We start from the raw sequence: 18395 nt of genomic DNA, 5'->3' as shown, positions 1-18395 counted from the left end.
TCCTCCTGTGTGCGCCAATACTTTTTCCTATTCACAGTGCACTCTAGAAAAAGTAAATCAGGCAATTCCCTGTTGCTTATGTGAGTGCTGTCTAGCAATCAGAAAAGGTGACCAGGAGTCAGCTTTCCTTTGTTTTTATATGCAGCTCTTTCAGTTGAGTTAATGCGGTGGGTCAGTGAAAAGGAACAACGCTTATGTTAGCAATCCATCTAACCTACTGTCTGCATTAGCTACTCTTTACTTACCATGTCCAATTCATAAGAGCCTTCCTCAGAGCAATCACAGGAGGAACAAAGCCCTTTCTTCTGCTTGGTAGAACTCTCAAACACACCTGTTCTTATAGCTTGGATGACCATGGCAATATCTTTTCCAAAGACACTCCAGACCCAGATCCTTTTATCTGAGGCTGAGACCTCAGAACTGTGTGTTATTAAATCTCATCAATTGTATTAAATTGTGTGATGGATTAGATATTGAGGTCTTTGGACAGTGACTGTCTTCCTATCTATTTGAATGGTGCCTAGCACATGTGATGAAAAACCTCTGGCATGTCTGTGATTGAAATAATTGTATTTGTGGAGGAAGATGCTGTTTGTTGGCAAGGTGGGATCATTTGAACAAATGTTTAACATAATCCAATGTACAGTCATACATCTAAGAACAAAGACGAAAGATTATACATATGAAATGAAGGTGGTAGGTAGCCACCTGAGTATGAGTTCCCAGTTCAATACTGTCGTTAAGATGTTGACAGTAATCCTTGCATGTTTAAGTGGGAAAATATCAGGTAGGAGTAAAGTGGTATTAACTGAGCCCTCACTCACTAGCAGCAAGGATGTCAGAGACCCATTCGAAGGCAAGGAGCCTCAACAAACCAGATGCCACTGATGAAGACTGGACTCCTGGGAAAGGGATCCTGGGCCCCAGCAGAGGAGCAGCCACTGACAGAACCAAGGGCTTGGACCCCGGTGAGAACCCACCCATGCCAGACACGGCCAGCAGGTACATGCAGGATAGCTGGGGTGAGACAAAGTCTGCCTAAGATGCATCCGTGGGACCTGCCAGGGGGAACAACCTGCCGGGGAGCTTGGTGGCACAGCCCACCACACTGGACAGCCTCAGACACTAAAATCCACAGGCAGCCAGCATCAGGACCCTAGGGGTCACGAGGGTGTGAGAGAATGCCCCAAGAGACATTATAAGACATGGCCAAGGGCCAACCGGTCCAGAGCCATGTGCTTCTGGGGGTATAGCCCTGACAAGGAAATTACATGGCAGCTGTACAAAGCTCACCACATGTAGGTGGGAGTGCCAAGAAGAGGCACTAGATGAAGCAAGCATCATTGCTCTGCTTGCTCGCATCCTAGAAAGAATTTCAGTTCATGTATTGTTGAGTTGCGAGGCCTGTTAAGAGGCACGGAGACAGCTCTCCTGGAAGGAATGAACAGTGCCTGAAGCACACCCAGTTCTTCCTGAGACCCAAACCAGATCACCTAAGTGCAAAAGGGTGGGATGAAGAGGAGGTAAGGAGCCCCACAGACGAAGCACCATCCACGGCGCTCAGGGTCATCAGGAAACACTGAACAACTTCTTCCAGTGGAACCACAGGAACCATCAAGTCATGGCAGGTGAATAGACCCTGGTGCAGCAAGCTTAGGTGGGCAGGGAAAGCCAGTGATGGCACTGTAAGCGTAGACCTGCCATAAGTCTCTTTGTCCCCTTTTAGCTCAGTATATGTCCATCTGTCCATACCCTCAATTTCTCCACCTGCTAAAGAAGGTTATTAAACAATAGAAGATAATCCTCCTATCCTGTTTTTTATGCAATGGGAGGTGTCAATATTTGGATAGGACATAAAACAAAGATCCTGGTTGCAGTCTATGAAGAGCCCATACAACTTTTTACAAGAACATGGCCTTATGCACACATCATTTAAGACAGCCAGAGCCAAAAAACAATAATTTTTATTTTTTGCAAAAACATAACAATTTTCCAGTAAAACTGAAATCAATGTTTCTTATCCAGTACCTTTAGTACTCTGGTCCCATTGCTATAAAGAGTGCACTAGCACTAGCAGCAAAGAATGGGAAGGCAGAAGCCAACAAGCTTCATAAGTGGCACCAAAAGTATTACTTCTTGTTCATGTAAGAAGTATCCACAGTAGGTAAATATTCACACAGTAAAAATTCACACTCCAATGTTGTCTTCTGCAGCATACTATGAAACCTAAGGTTCTGTGTAATGTCTCCAACTGCTTCTTTCCAGGGCGAGAAATTCTCAGCATGCTAACTTGAAGTCCCAGCAAAATGTAATTTAGCTTCCAGAATAAGCTAAGAAGGTGCATTTTTTTAACAAGTATAATAGGAACGTATATTTTTTACTTCTCATTTGGCTAAATCCAGACCCTGTGTAAGCTACACTGAATAAAATGGATTTACATTCCTATCTTCTCTTCCAATTTGATCCTAGAAACAACTCCATGAAACAAAGTTCTTACCTGTATACCTAGCCAACTGCTGTTGGCAAAGAGTTCCTCCTTTCTGCTGACTACCCACTTATTTTCTAATGTCTATCCATATCTTTCTGGGAGCTGAATCGTGCACTGTTTTTAGGTGACATTAAAACTAGTACAAATCAGTCACAAAAACCTGACTCTGTAACTATTTATGAAATAAGCAGCCAAACAAACAAGAGGACAAACCCTGGCCAGATACTGCTCCATGATCCAGTATTTTTTAAGTTATTTTTGATTATTTCTAAATTACCAACAAATTAGCCTGGACTTGTACAAGAGGTAAATAAATGCTCATGTGTCAGAAAGGTCAAATTAGCAGCTCCTAATCTATAAAATGCTAAGAAGTTAGAGTACTTTCAAGAAGTACAGGGACTGATTCTCAGGGTAAAGTGACAGAGGTCTAAGGACTTTAAGGAACCATTTCAATTTACACCAGCTGAGAATCTGACCCAAGATAAACTACTGTTTTGCAGTGTTCTTCCCCTGAAATATTCATGCTAGCTGCCAACATTAAAGCAGAAACAAAGGTCAGGTTCTTAACAACTACCCAAGAGAAACAGTGGGAGTAAAAGGATCAGTTAGATTACAAAGTTCACTGAAATATAAGAACTGCATGCTCCACTATCATAAAACTGGATGATATATTCAAGGATGGTCCTGCTCTGAGGAGGGGGGTGGACTAAATGACCTCCAGAGGTCCGTTCCAACCCTCATGTTCTATGATTCTATAAAAGAGCCTAAAAACAACTTTCCCACATGCTTCACATTGTAGAAACATAGAAATAAATCCATTCACAGATGAACTCCTTTTTAAGTCAATGGTACTGCAGGGTTTGGCCCAAATTCATGAGCAGATAGGTAACATCAGAAAAATGTACAATGTAATGCACACAGGTTGTATAAGCAACTAAAGATTTTAAAACAGAAGAAGGTATTACATTCATTAAATACTTCTAGGAACACAGGCACATCAGACTGAAAGGGACCAACTGGGTTACTGAGTCCAGGCTTTTGCTATTGTAGGCAATGGTATATTAGTCCAAGAGAGTCAAAAAGAACATGCACTCTTGTATTTACCATGCACCACTAACCACAAAATATTCCCTGACACTCAGACTTATCATCCTTAGTAAAAAAAAAAAATTAATAATCAATAGCCTCAAAAATTACACTGTGCCTCAGGGAGTTGGAGAGAAAAGTGGCACCAATGCTTTGAGCCCTTTACTTTGATTAGAGAAGGCATCAAGTGATATAATTATTGTGACCATCATCTAACATGCTTGGTCCAAAAGCATCCCAAAATTTGCTAACCAACTGTAATATATAAAACTCACTTTACTCACAAGTTAATAATGTTAATAGCATACAGTAAACATCACCATATTTCTGTCCCTCTTTTTTCCCAAGGACTACATACTTAACAACATTTTCATTTATTCATGCTGACAATATCAAGATATAGAGAAAGGGAAATAAATGAAGGCATTTTCTCCTACTATGAATCTATTATATTCGTAATTTAATACTGAACAGAATATTATTTATTATGCAACAATCCAATGTTGCCACATTTATTGGTAAAAGTTAAAAAAGATCACAAATGGAAAGTTTTCTAAATGTCTTCTCTTACTTAAAGATATTTGCGGGAGGGGGAAGTGATATCTTTTATTGGACCAACTGCATGTTTGGATGAGATTTTAGACCAGCTTTCTTCTCCCAGTCACGGGGTTGGTCCAGTAAAAGGTATCTCCATCAAAACATGTTGTAGGCATGACGGTCCAAGAATGCAAGAGGCAAGGATCACTCCAACACTTCTCTTATATATACAGCTTTTCCAGTGAGCATATATATTCTTTCCTGAAAGTTTCGTCAGCATCTCCTGACCTAATGTCATCTCCTGTTTTCACTTCACTGGCACTATATTAAAGTTTCTTTTTTTTCCTAAGTAAACTGAATTCATCACTATACAGGTTAAGCCACAAGCAGAAATAAAAATAAAATCACGACCTACAATAAAAGCATTCATTTGGCCACATTATTCACATCTGCTTGTGAGTATTTATAGTCCCTCTACAGTATACCTTTATCCATAAGCTTACTGCAAAGGAATAGAAACACTGAAGCACAATTCTGATTTTAAATATATTAAGCAGAATAAATAAAGTCACTTTTGAATTGCCTCATTAGCTTGAGGACAACGAATACCCACACAGCAATAACAATCCAACAGTTGGGCAGGTTTGCAAAATTCCATTCACTCATATTATTTGGGTATCTTTTTGGTTTAAACAGATATTTGCTCTCCTTTGAGTGGCTGCTGCATATCTGCAGTCATGAGATGCACAAGTTGCAGGCAGCTGTAAGGGGGGAGCCTGAATAGAGCATCTGTTGGAATGCCCATGTTCCTTTCCTGCCCTTCCCATACTCATTGCCCAGCACTCTCTGGGAGAGGCTGTACAAAGGAAAGTGGCACTTTGGCTATCTTAATTCCTTCCAAACATCATCAATAACAGATTAGGAACCACTGCAGACACCAGGACTGGATCCTTCTCCTAGTGCTGCCTACCAGTAATTAATTGCTTAGATTTAGATAGCAATACAATGTACATATGGTTACATAAACCATGTTTTGGCTGGTAGTAATCTTGGTAACATCAGCACAAATCTAGAAGAAGCAATGGTGGATATAAGAAGCAAAGGGCAAAACTTTAATTGCTTGTCCCGGTGACTTGCATGTCTCAGAGAAGAATAAAAGTCCACTTGTAAGACCTATATCCCAAAGGCAAGAAAGGAGGGGCTAAAACACTAGACTTTAGTCTTTTAGACATACTTGCACCTAACCCCACCAAATCTGATGCTACAACCAATTCTGACAAGAAGCCCCAGCTTCACACCAGATGCACATGCTAACAAGACTAAGAGTAAATATCATAGGGTGCCATCATTGACCTTGTCATCCTCTTCTAACTTGTAAGAAGATAGCTAAAAAAAGATCCGAGCCTAATGCTATGCAGCAGAAATCTCAGAAAAGGAATTCTTCATTGGATACAGCCCTAGATAAGACCTTCTCAGACCCATGAACAATGGAACTGAGTAGAAATGCATCGTGCAAAGGCTCTACATTCCAGTCTTGTACTGACAACAGATTACTGTTCGTTCATGACAACCACTATGAGACCCTTAAAGGTTCTCATAACATTTATTCCCCTTCTGAAGCGCCAGACATTAATTCATACAGCTAATGAAAGATCTGTTTGAAACTTTTAAGGGAATGTTCTTTATAATAACAGTTTTTCTAGTTGTAGTGACAACAGGAATGGGAGTAAATAACTTACAAGAACTTTGGGCTAAAAGGACAAATTAGTTTTACATTTGCCTGTTAAATTTCTCCCTATTCTACTTGGAGAATTCTACATTAATCAAACCAGAAACTTACTGTTATTCTCCAATTCTCATTTGCATAAAACAGAAACTAAATGAAATACTTTGTACATTAGGGCCATGTCCAGACAAGTGCAGATGTACAATATCTGGCACCTCAGGCTCATCTGCAGTATCACACGCCGCACTTGCAGGCATTTCCTGTGCTGCTATCTTGCAGCGCGTGGGGCTTTTTTTGACCCTGGGATCTCCTAGAGATCCCAAGGGTAAAAAAACCCATGCTGAAAAAAAGCAGAGTGGCACATGTGGCGGCAGCGCGTGCTGGACAAAACTGGAGCCTGGCTGCCTGGAGACACGCTCCAGCTGCTGGCCAGGCTTCCTGCTGTTGCTGCAGCCCTGGGCAGCCCCCAGGAACATAGGCAAGGCTGCTGGGGACAGCATAGCTGCTGGCCCCAGCCTTCCCTACCCCACCCAGAGTAACCTGCCATGCACAGAGCATGTGTGGCACAGGCTTTTGCCAGGGACAAGTAGCAGCGGCACAAATTGTGCCTCTGCTACTTGTCCCCAGAGATACAAACATCTGCGCTCATCTGGATGCATCCTAAGAGGGCTTTCGCTATTTAAAACTGGCCTAATTTTACAAATTAGCTGCCATCCTCATTCCATAAAGCAAAACATCCTATTCTACTAGAGCAGAGGCATCTTTGTTAGTTAGTCTCATATTTATTCCAGTCACGGGAATGTATAAAGTTGCTATTTTGAGTCCCATTCCATTTACACAGCAGTGATCACCATACCTTCTTCCAGAGGTATGCTCAATGTGATCATCATTTTTCACCCTGTCCTACCCTCTTTCCAGAGTCACTACATACCAATCTGTCTTATGAGTGAGAATATACAAAGGTCATGTGAAGGAGATATGAAGGTTACTTGGTCAGAAATGGAGTTCTTTGAGACAGGCTCTGCACACTTTCCCCTCTCCCTCAAAATCATAATTCAGTCCTCACCCTAAGGAAGCAAGAGGAAGGAACCGAGATGACTGCACTCCCCCCTTTACACCCTTTCCATAGCATTCAGAAATGAGTAGCTGATGGGCAAGAAGTGGATACGGGCTTTCTATTAGTTAGTCAGGTTCTGCCATATGAGCGACATATAGCTGATGCATGCCCTTAGTATAACATCCTTCTCAAAGAAATGCAATTACAGCAAGGTAACCTTAAATTTTCCCCTTATTGTCAATTATAGGAAAGGTTGGGCAAACAAATTTTGAGCTTAGCTGGTAAATTCTGAAAGGTTATCATCTGTATAGATTCTCATGCAGACAAAGACAAGAGTCAGAAAAATGTAAGAAAATGGCCCCTATGAAATAGTTTCTGTTATCTCAGAATTAATACAAATTTAATGCCACTTTTTTGGAATTCAGAGAAAACTTCAGTAAATGTTGTTCTGGAAAAGGAATCCTGCCCTGATAATAATTGGCACATACAAACATTGATGATTTAATGTTCTATTCTTGCTTTTCTAGCAATTATAAGTTGCTTGAAAATTAAATTACAGTTAATATTTCTCCCCAGTGAGGCTGGCAGATGATGTGCAAATGCTTGCACAGCCCTGTTACAGGCTATAGTCCCAGAGGAGATGGACTAGCAGCATGAAAATAATTAAACACGAATACGCAACTGGCCTCTTTTGTGCAAAACTAAACAGGCACGAAAACAAATTGCTCCACTCATACATTCACCACTGAACACTGGGAGAAATATTCATTTGAAAAAGCAATCAGCTGGCAGGACAATTCACTGCCTTTATAAGTACTGTTTAACCACTTAATAGGAATACTTCATTAAACATCATTTTCATTTCTCCGATGGTTCATCGTCTGTTTTGACCTTCTCTCTTTGGAACAACTGAAAAACTGATTTTGCTGTGCCATCCCCACTCTGTTGTGAAAAGCAAATGAAGGTAGCCCAGAGAAAGCCACAGAGTCCAGTGTAAGCTGTCCTCAGGTAAACGGGGACCAAGATGAAGTTTGACAGCTGTGTTGGAAAGAAAAAGGTTCAGTGAGTGCTCCAAGCAATGTTAGGCCCTGATCCTACTCACTGAGAATTTCCACTGACCTCTTACTGAAGATTAGGTGCACCAAAAATGATGAATCAGGATTCATGGCAAAAAAAGGTATTGAATTAACACTGAAACTCACCTGTACAAAAGGCCAGTACATCAGCCCAGTCTGAAATGAAAGTGATTTATTATTATTATACATTTCATACATGCATTTAATCTACAGGATAAGACAAGGAATAGAAAATACTTTGGAAAAGGTATTTTAATACCTTTAATAAAAGGGGCTGAATTTGAGATAAGGCTGTTCAAATGAAAGGTTGCCTTATTTAAAAGTACTCATCCCCTAGGTGCTTCCCTAAACATTTCTAAGAGATAGCATTCTGACTAATTTTAAATGTTAAAATCTGAATACAACCAGACAGTCACATGACACCCAATATGTAAGTGCATTTACCAGATGGGTGAACAAATGCTTAAATGTATGAATGTTTATGTCATTTGTGCATGAAAAATGCCATTGAACTCTATATTTATTTCACACTTACAATATTCCTTCTATTTCCTCATATACTATAAAGCCGTTTCTCAGAGCTGAAGAGATAAATTAATTAACTCAGAGTAAGCAAAGCCAATGGAAGGGCACTGTTTAACAGTACAATGGGCATTGTTTATAAGCAGGTTTTCTGTTTAAAAATCACAAATTCTCTGATAAAAATCACAAATTCTCTGATTAAAATCCAAAAATCTGAGATTAAAATGAAATGCCACCAAATATATAGGTATCAGTTGAACACAATGTTTTACTGATATATTTACAATTTTAAAACTATTTGGAAGCCTACCAGTGCCTCGATTGCTATAATAAAATAATTTCTAAGTACCTATAAAATTTGGTACTTGATTTTGGATTTCTTATCATGGAAAATCGGCGCTCCCTTAGCTCACCAGGATGCACGTCCAGGCCTGTCACTCCCCACCCACAGCTGCCCGGCCCTGCCGGAGGGGGCCCCCAGCTGCCAGGGCTACAGGGCCAGGGCCCCAGGTCCACAGACCCCTGCCCCCCGCAGCAGTGCCCAAGCCCCAGATGCCACCTATGGGAGGCGGCAGCTGCTGCAGCAAAACGGCTCCCCCTCCTCCACAGATAGCACAGCCAAAGCAGACCCCATGGCGGCAGGGGCAGGGGTGGCTGCCTGTTGTGGACTCGGGCTCGCCACCTTGTTGCCCTCCCTTGGGGCTTCCGGGGCCCATTAGGTAGGACCTGGTGCAGGAGGGCAGAGTGGGGCTGGGCAGGGAAACTCCTTGCATCTGCAAGTCCCATGCTGCCATGGCAATGTGCCACCAGGCAGCAGTGAGCGGCACAGCTCCAAACCACCACCCTCGCTGCTGCTGGGCAGGCAGGGGGTACATTGCAATGGCAGTGTGGAGCTCGCAGCAGCAGCACTGAGCTTCCCCACCCTGCTCTGCCCTGCCATGCCAGGTCCCACCTGCTGGGCTGTGGAAGCCCTGGAGGGAGGGTAGCAGGGCAGGGAGCCAGACCCCACAGCAGGCAGCCCGCCCCTGCCCCTGCCCCTGCCCCATGAACAAATCTGGACGGCATGTGCCCCCTCTGCCTTGCCCAGAAATGCGCACAGCAATGGGGAGCCAGCCCCTCCCCCAGCCCTCTGGACAAGCCACCCATGGCTCCGTCCCACTCCCCGCTGGGGCCATGCAGTCATGCATCCCAGCTCTGGGCCCCATGCACCACCCCTGCTGGGCAGCAGCCCCAGCTCTGCCCAGCTCCCTCCTTCATTCCCTATGGGGGCCTCAGTCCCCCCATTCCCCCCAGACTTACCTGTGGGAGCTGCTCTCCAGGCAGCCTGGCAGCAATGTGCATGTGTGCACATGGTGCCCCTTGCCTGACCACCCTCCCATCACTCCCCCCAGCCCCTTGTAGACTGAAGCTCTGCCAGCCTGCAGAGAACAAAAGTGGAAAATCCATGTGTTTCTCTGTTAAAATGAAAAATCCATTTTTACTCAGGTAAAGGGGGAAATACGTGTTTTTTTTCCATTTTTCCGTGGAAAACAGAAAATCCAGATCCCTGTTTATAAGAATACAGAGCTTCTATAGCAAAGGTTTGCAAAGTTTCACCCCCTAAAGATCTATTTCAACAAGGCAGTCCTGTGTGATAGGCTGCATCAAAGGAGCTGGCAGGGTACACTTGGTCTATCAGCCGCACTTTTGAGAACCTTTATTTTATAGTTTTTAAAAAATGCTCCTTTTTCAATGCATGGCCCATGTGGCCCCATTAAGTGAGGAAAAATATGCCTAGAATTGAATTTTGTTTCCCCTTGTACATCTAAATGGAAGTTTTCTAGCTTCATAAATGCCCAAAATGCCACTTACATACATGCAGTGATTCTGTTTCCCTGTATTATGGACACACAAGTTTATACCAGTTTATACATAGACTACATATGCCTAACAGGCTCCACACTAGCTGGGTACACAGGTGGTTACATGTGCGCATCCACTCCAGACACACATCTCCATCTAAGTTGCGAAAACATAGTTGGCTGGTCACTAGTAATAGCAGCCATCTTGCTAAGCCACACACCATCCACCACCATACCTCCTTCTCTTGGCTGTCCAGGGGGCCAGCTTCAAAAGAAGCACCAGGGAGGGGACTAGATAATGTCTGACCTGCAGTGTGGTAGTTAAAGTCCTATATTAGGATGTCAAAGAGATACAGGTTCAAAAGTTCCTTCAGCTTCCTGGACTATTTTTTGGAGAGGGGCACTCTTTCTTTCCCATCAACTGCCTGGGACTTACACTCAGGTACATGCATACATATCTGGCCAGTGTGTACCACTACTGTGCATGTCTACACGCACATACTTATACCTCCACACCGCAAAGTCAAAGCCTAAAACAGCCAAGTAGTTGGTTAGAAAACTGCCATATAGATTCACAAAGGGAAACAGAATTCCACCCTTAATGTTGCACTATTCATCCTACTTTTTTCTGCTACTATATGTTCTCTGAGGGGCTTGGAAAATCTTGAAAATTACTGGTTAGCTCAGTTTTACAATCTATCACTGTCACATACCTACCCTTCTAAGAAATAGACCTGCTGAAAATCTTTGGGTTAGGGTCAGAGGAGAGACAGTAACAAGGGTGATGTTGTGGTGGGTGTCTGTTAATGGACCACCAGACCAAGAGGATAAGGTGGATAAGGCTTTCTTCAAACAGCTAGCAGAAGTTTCCTGATCACAGGCCTGGGTTCTCATGGGGGACTTCAATCACCCTGGCATCTGCTGGGAGGTCAATACAGCAGTGCACAGGCAATCCAGGAAGTTTTTGGAGAGAGTTGGGAACAACTTTTTTGTGCAAGTGTTGGAGTGGCCAACTATGGGCCATGCTCTTCTTGACCTGCTGCTCACAAAAAGAGAAGAATTGGTGGGGAATGTACTAGTAGATGGCAACTTGGGCAGCAGTGAACATGAGAGGATTGACTTCAGGATCCTGAAGAAAGGAAGGATGGAGAGCCGCAGAGCAAGGACCCTGGACTTCAGAAAAGCAGACTTTGACTCACTCAGGGAACTCATGAGCAGGATCTCCTGAGAAGCCAGTCTGAGGGGAAGAGGAGTCCAGGAGAGCTGGCTGTACTTTAAAGAAGTCTTGCTGAGAATACAGGAACAAACCATCCCGATGTCCAGGAAGACCAGCAAGAATGGCAGAAGACCAGCTTGGATTAGCAGGGAACTCTTCAGTAAACTATTTCACAAAAGGAAGCTTATAAGAAGTGGAAACTTGGACAAGCAACTAAGGAGGAGTATAAGAGTACAATATTGCTCGGGCATGCAGGGATGAAGTCAGGAAGGCAAAAGTGCAATTGGAGTTGCAGCTAGCAAGGGATGTGAAGGATAACAAGAAGGGTTTCTACAAATATGTCAGTAACAGGAGGAAGATCAGGGAAAGTGTGGGTTCTCACTGAATGGGAGAGGCAAGCTTGTAACAGAGGATGCAGAAAAGGCTGAAGTGCACAATACCTTTTTCACCTCAGTCTTCACAGGCAAGGTCAGCTTCCAGACTACTGCATCTGTAAGCACAGTTTCGGGAGCAGGTGAGCAACAAGAGTAGCGAAAGAACTAGTTAGGGACTATTTGCAGAGCCACTGGCCATCATCTTTAAAACTCATGGCAATCTCAAGAAGTCCCAGATAACTGGAAAAGAACAAACATATTGCCCGTATTTAAGAAAGGGATAAAGGAGGATCCAGGAAACTACAGGCTGGTCAGCCTCACCTCAGTCCCTGGAAAGATCATGGAGCAGATCCTCAAGGAATCCATTTCTAAGTACTTGGAGAAGATGATTACAAAAAGTCAGCACAGATTCACCAAGGTCAAGTCATGCCTGACCAACCTGATTGCCTTCTGTGATAAGATGACTGGTTCTGTGGATGTGGTGTACATCCTTTTAGCAAGGCTTTTGATACGGTCTCCCACAATATGATTTTATGATCATAATAATTTTCTATGATTCTACATACATACAAAAAATAAGCTCAAACTTGACATTTTTAGTCATCAAAGTCTTTTTAAAGGGAAGAATTGTTTCTGTAAGTGCGAAATCTGTTAGCAAAGAGTACAGACTACTAAACAAAGATGCCCTTAAAACAAATGTTCTGAACAGGTGTTCGCATAAGCAGTGCCAAGTGTGTTAATAACTAAACATCTATATATGGCTATTTCTCAGGACCCTTGGGTGTAGTTATCTTTGTTACAGCATGATGCTCTTGTTCACATATAGCCAGGTACTTTATTAAGGGCATATTATTTACAACTTAAGGAGGGAGTCAACTTGCCCATCTGGAGATAGTGACTATATCAGATCACCCGTATTTCAGAATTATTGTAGTCTTCCTGCACAGAGTCCCAACACAAAAAGTTTAAAGAAGGAAAAATCATATCAAACAAACTTCGAAAAAGGCTTCTTCACATTTTGGTTTAACTGTACTATTCACAAACACGCATGAGGGGGAGAGATGACAAGCACGAAGGGAAGAAATGGCAAGTACAAGGGAGAAGGACTACAAGAATGAGGGGAAGAGTTGTTTGGCAATGAGGTCATTACCTCACCTTATAAGTATTCCAGAATTTCTTTTTACAGTCTGAGAAAATGTCCTCTTTCTCCTGAAGTATACTCATACCTGGTAGCAAAATATTCAGGACAAGCAGAAAAATGGCAAATATGAAAACATTTTTTAAATTAATTTTATTTTTGTTACCTTCTGCAAAAATGTCACATACCATTTTGAAAGCCAGAAAACAAACAAAAGCAAACATTTTCCACATGGCTGATTTATACTGCCCAATCACAATTCCTGATCTACTGACTCCTTTAATCCTATCAACAAAGTTCATTAGGCTGCATGTTCAGTGACTACAATATAATTTGCCCATGGTGCCAATGGTAGAAACTATGGAGTGGACAAGACTAGGCACTTTGCTCAGGGTTATAAAACCAGGTGGTCAGAATGCCATTCATACACAGTACCTAGATTAGCCCCGAAGGTCTAACCCCTGCAGCAGTCACCATGCAATGCAGTCTGGATGGTTTACATGAAGTGAAGAAGTTGTACTTACTGCAGGTTAACTTCTAGTTCAGCCAGAAGGGATGGCCATTGTTACGCAAGTTGTTAGACTACCTAACAGTAATAATACCTTCTGATCTTAAAATCACAGATTAGATTACTATTGTATCCAGGGACTCTGAAGTTGCATAGCATAGCTCAGGATTGTCTCATAACTGAGATTTGCAGGCTGTGGTATATGTAGTGTACTACGCACTGTAATTATTTGCTCCTGCAGTATAATTTACTACTGCACCTGGGTGTCTATCCTGTTACACTACACAGGTCTCCTATTACAGTACTATTACAGCTTTATTTGCATAGTTTACTTGGTCCTTCTAATTGGAGGCATACTGTGAGATTTCCGTGTCCTGTGTAAGATTCCCAAAAGACAGCACTCCCCCTGGCCTCTTAGCAGAGCAGCCCACATACAGTGCTGCACTAACATAGCCACGCTGCTTCCAGTTCCAGGCAATATCCTAAGAGGCTTGCCAACTCCTCCAGCTTTGCCCCTAGTAACACACTGCCCTGTTAGTTACATCAGTTCCATCCCTCACATTATGGCTATGCTTCTAATCAAACCATTTTTGTGCATTTATTTGTTCATACTGTGACATACAGTAACATTTAATTTGGGCTTGGTCTTCCCTTTTTTCCCCTTCAAATATAAATTAAATTACTTCTTTTTTGGGGCCATCAAATAAGAATATCCTGCTACCAAGTTAAATGATTCTAATCATCTTGAGTCTGATCTCACACTTACTTTTTTAAATTAAATGAGAATCACATTTTACGCTAGCCTGTTCTATCAACTTTTCTTAAATTATTCCCATCTCTATAACCATCCTACTCATTTTAAAGTCTTTTTCACATTCATTAGCTTTTCTTAAGGTGACACAATATTGTCATCAGTTAATTGCAATTTGCTACCAAGGTGCTCCCTGGCGCTCGTCTACACATGCACCCCCAGCAGGAGCAAATTGAGCCTGACAGGAGCAGCTCAGTCTAGGGCTGCTCCTGCCCTGCTCTGCCCCCCTACAGTGGCCAGGGGAGCTCCCCCAGGTGCCAGCCCTGGGCTGGCAGAGGGCACAGGGGCTTAGCTCCAAGCTCCGGAGGGTAGAGAAGGAAGAGCTGTCCTGGCTCAACAAGCAGCTCTGTCCCAGTCAGGGGAAGATCGGGCTGACCCTAAGCTGGGGGAATGGGGTGGGGGCAGGGCAGAGTGGCTTAAGCTGCCTCCCAGCCGTCTGGAGATTGGGACAAGTCCAATTTCCATGTGGCTGCGAGATAGTGTCCTGCCTCCTTACCCCCTGTGATCCCCTTCTGCCTAGTCTGACCAGAAGCAATTTATTCCCAGCCAGCATCTACACATATTCACAGGCACTAGGAAACAGCACATTAAACTAATATACTGTGAAGTAATTGCTGTGCATGTGTAGACAGTGATTCTTTACTGCACATTAGCTTAGTCTAATGCACAATAAACCATCTGATGTAGATACATCCACTGTCCTACAAACCTGTTAGTTGCTGTTAAGCAGCTGTTGTAAAGGAGGGGGCTGATACAATTTGGTAAGTGAAGTAAAAAGAGTCAGATTTGATTAGATAAAGTTTGTACAATGAATCTGTAAAGTGTTTTATGTCATTTGGGATTAAGTAAAGGCTCTAAGGCTGATTCACAGCTGTCACTACACTTCTGCACTGATGTAATTCCTTTTAAATCTGCAGCAGCAGAGGCAAAACACAAGCCATGCCACCATGGCTCTGGCCCACTAGATCAATAGCCAGTAATCAGCAGTTACAATTACATGAGTAATTACTCATGTTAATTTTCATTCTAAGAGCATCTACACGTTCATTGATGCAGGGGTTACTCCATGTTTAATTAAGTACTTGTATAATCAAGTCCATATTAAATGCACAGTTACCAGAGTTACTGAGCAGTAGCACCAGTGAATGCCTTTTAAGTGATGCTACTGTGCAGTAGTGTAATAATACCGCGCAGTAGTGTATTAGCACTGTTTGTTCTGACACGCTATTGTGTAGTATTAGACTACTGCGCTGTTAGCATCTTGTGCAGATGCACCCAAAGATCCCCAAATTGCTTCCCAGGCCATGTGTAGAAGGCTGACGGTGAATTCAGTGAGAGGGCAAGGACAAGTGGCACATGGGATCCTGACCGAGGCACATGGCATCCTGCAGATTCAGACCCTACAGAAATGTAGTCCCACTGATCCCACTACCTCTGGTGTCCCTGGTAACAGGCAAGCAGCAAGCCAAGCTGGCATGCTCTTTCCCAGCTAGATGTGACTACAAGTCATTTTGCATCTTCACAAAAGCAGAAGTGGCTGAAGCCTTGGCTCGGATGCTGGCAGAGCCAGCGGTGCCCAGAGCCTGCAGCAGAAGTGGCTAAAGCCCTGACCTGGGCTGTGCTAATCTGTCCTTCTGGTAGGTTCAGACACTTTGATACTTACCTGGCAAGGGAAATACCATGTATCTGAGCCCACGAAGGCAGTTTTCCTTAAGCATTCCCAGCTTCTGGCATGTACTTGCCAAGGTGTTGGGGCTTAAAGCCCACTTTATGGAAATGGAAGGCTCCTCCCTCGCTTGCTTCTGCAGCCATATGACTGAGGGCAGGCAAAACTTGGGGGCATCCAAGCCTCCACGCAGGATGCCGGTCAAAAGACTTTGGAAATATCTGAAGCCCCAGGTGGCGATGGAGGATGTCTGCCGATTGTAGGGCCATGTCTGGTTCTGGACTGACCCCTGGATTTGGACTTGATTGGGCTGGGAACGCGACACAGGTCTTCCTTTTTTTTTTCATTGGCAGAGCCAGCAGTGCCCAGAGCGCACGGCAGAAGTGGCCAAAGCCGCGGCCGAGGCACTGGGAGAGGCGGGGCAGAAGCGGGGCCGCACTCACCCGTGTAGAAGGCCAGCACGGCCACGGGCGCGCCCAGCAGCTGGTCGCACAGCACCTTGGCCAGCACGGCGCGCGGCGCCCGGCCCGGCAGGGCCCGCTCCAGCGCGCGCAGCCACACGTAGCTGAAGTTGCCGTGGAAGGCGAGCGCCACCAGCGCCACGCGCCGCGTCTGCGCCCAGTCCGGCTCGTGGCCCCGGCGCCGCCGCAGCCGCTGCTGCACCGCGTCGCCGGCCGCGAAGAGGCTGCCGTACAGCAGCACGTTGCTGAGCCACGGCGCCCGCCGCACCGCCCGGCCCAGCGCCGCCGCCATCGCCGCCGCCGGCAGCCCCTCCCTCCTCCCGCCCTGCCCTGCTCGCCTGGCCTCGCCTGCGGGGCTCCGGCCCGCTCCCGTTCGCAGCCGGGCCGCCCTGGCGCCCCGGGCTGCGCCCGCAGCCTTCCCGGGGCCGCGCGGCCAGCACTGCCGGGCCGGGGGCGGGCGCGGCTCACGCGCGCCCAAGTCAGAGGTGGCAGAGGGCAGCCCCCTGCGCTTGGAGCTCTTCGCTACACAGAAATGCTCGGTCGTTTTCCCGTGGGTGAGAAAAGGGAGAACGATGAGCTGGCGCTGTCGGAGGGGTGCCTCCAGGCGACGTGTGCCTCCAGGCTATGCAGGGCTGCTCCACGTCTACGCGCCGGTGCCTTCAAGCCGTCCCGAGGTGCCTCTAGGCTATCCCGGGGTGCTCCAAGTCTATCCAGATGTGCCTCTGGGCTACGCAGGGGTTCTTCAAGTCTATCCAGATGTGCCTCAGGGCTATCCAGGGGTTCAAGTCTATCCAGAGGTGCCTCTGGGCTATCCAAGGGTGCTTCAGGTCTATCCAGATGTACCTCAGGGCTATCCAGGGGTTTTTCAAGTTTATCCAGAAGTGCCTTGGAGCTATCCAGGGGTGCTTCAAGTCTATGCAGAGGTGCCTCAAGGCTAAAACCGTTGAGAACCACTGGTTTATATAGACTGGTAATTCTCAGCCAGGGTGCTGCAACACCCTGGGGTGCTGCCAGTTCCTTCAAAGGGTGCCAAAGGGTATGAGGAAATAAGCAGCTATCTGACTGTCCCTCCTGGCTGACCCCCATCCTCTCTGCCCCATCCCCTGTACTGTAATATGTAAATTAGTTCCTCAAATTGGGTGCCACTCTGTTCACACAAGTGATGGAGGAGCCTCGAGTCGAATGAGAGGTACCTTGAGTCCAAAAAAAGGTCGAAAACTGCTGATACCAGCACTGGCATAACGAGCCTTTCACCCTCCTAATCAGCAAGAAAAGTAGCAAGTTGACTGGAAACTGCTAAAACGTTGAGGGGTGCAGCACACACAGGGAACCGTGACTAAACCCATTTCTAAACGCTGTGTAGGCAGCATGGAGAGAAAAAGCCGTATTCAAGCAAGGACTGCTTTAAGATGCATTCAGTTTGGCTGGAAAAGATGTTTTAAGTTATTTTTAAAATGCTTCCCTTTTTGTTTTAAATTTCAGCATAGGTAGGGCTTCTTCGTTCTGGCGTTACATGATATGGACTGAAAATGTCTGTTCGTGACGCGCCTAGTTAACCTGGTGGAGAAAAAAAATGTCAAAATTGAAGAGAGAATAAAATCATGGAGGCAACGGGATCCGCGTGGGTCCCGGGGGCAGGGAAGGCTTCTCCGCACACGTGAGACTGCGTCCCCTGCGCGGTCACGCGGGACGACCCCCGCCCTGGGCGCCCCCCACGTGTGCCGGCCCCTTGTCATTGGAATGACGACACCGCCTCACTCCCGGACAGCAGCGAAGAGCTCCCTGTTGCGCATGCTCACACCCCGCCCTCCCCCTCCTCCATCCTCGGGCATGTTCCATTGGATAAACGGCCGCCGTGTGGGAGCGGCTTCTCGTGTGGAGGCTGGAG

General features: G+C 45.2%; 1 protein-coding gene across 4 annotated transcripts; it reads right to left on the bottom strand.

Moving 5' to 3' along the window:
- Positions 1 to 1949: 1949 nt before the first annotated feature.
- On the bottom strand, positions 1950 to 18377 carry MPV17L (MPV17 mitochondrial inner membrane protein like). 4 transcript variants are annotated; one of them, XM_090024329.1, is made up of 5 exons: positions 16490 to 18377; positions 11990 to 12039; positions 11533 to 11714; positions 8097 to 8126; positions 7839 to 7932 (listed from the first exon to the last, which is right to left on the bottom strand). In XM_090024329.1, the coding sequence occupies exons 1-4, from the start codon at positions 16797 to 16799 to the stop codon at positions 8117 to 8119; spliced, it is 552 nt and encodes a 183-aa protein (XP_089880455.1). In that variant the 5' UTR covers positions 16800 to 18377; the 3' UTR covers positions 7839 to 7932; positions 8097 to 8116. The 4 variants fall into 4 exon arrangements, 3 of the variants coding, with proteins under 3 accessions (XP_089880456.1, XP_089880454.1, XP_089880455.1); XM_090024330.1 differs by lacking the exons at positions 11533 to 11714; positions 11990 to 12039 and adding an exon at positions 13079 to 13149 and having other exon boundaries at positions 1950 to 7932; positions 16490 to 18303; XM_090024328.1 differs by lacking the exon at positions 11533 to 11714 and having other exon boundaries at positions 1950 to 7932; positions 16490 to 18303.
- Between the last annotated feature and the right edge of the window lie 18 nt (positions 18378 to 18395).

Source organism: Crocodylus siamensis, chromosome 12 (genome assembly GCF_052110815.1).
Source record: "Crocodylus siamensis isolate JL-2025a chromosome 12, ASM5211081v1, whole genome shotgun sequence".
Classification (NCBI taxonomy): domain Eukaryota; kingdom Metazoa; phylum Chordata; order Crocodylia; family Crocodylidae; genus Crocodylus; species Crocodylus siamensis.
The sequence above is the reverse complement of the archived record's forward strand: the minus strand, read 5'-3'. Positions and strand labels throughout refer to the sequence as shown.

Coding starts and splice junctions, on each gene's coding strand:
- MPV17L (XM_090024330.1), bottom strand. CDS start 16,799: ATGGCGGCGGCGCTGGGCCGGGCGGTGCGGCGGGCGCCGTGGCTCAGC. Junction 8,127..13,078: donor AATTCTGGAATACTTATAAG/GTGAGGTAATGA, acceptor CTTTCATTTCAG/ACTGGGCTGATGTACTGGCC. Junction 7,933..8,096: donor TGTACTGGCCTTTTGTACAG/GTGAGTTTCAGT, acceptor TTTCCAACACAG/CTGTCAAACTTCATCTTGGT.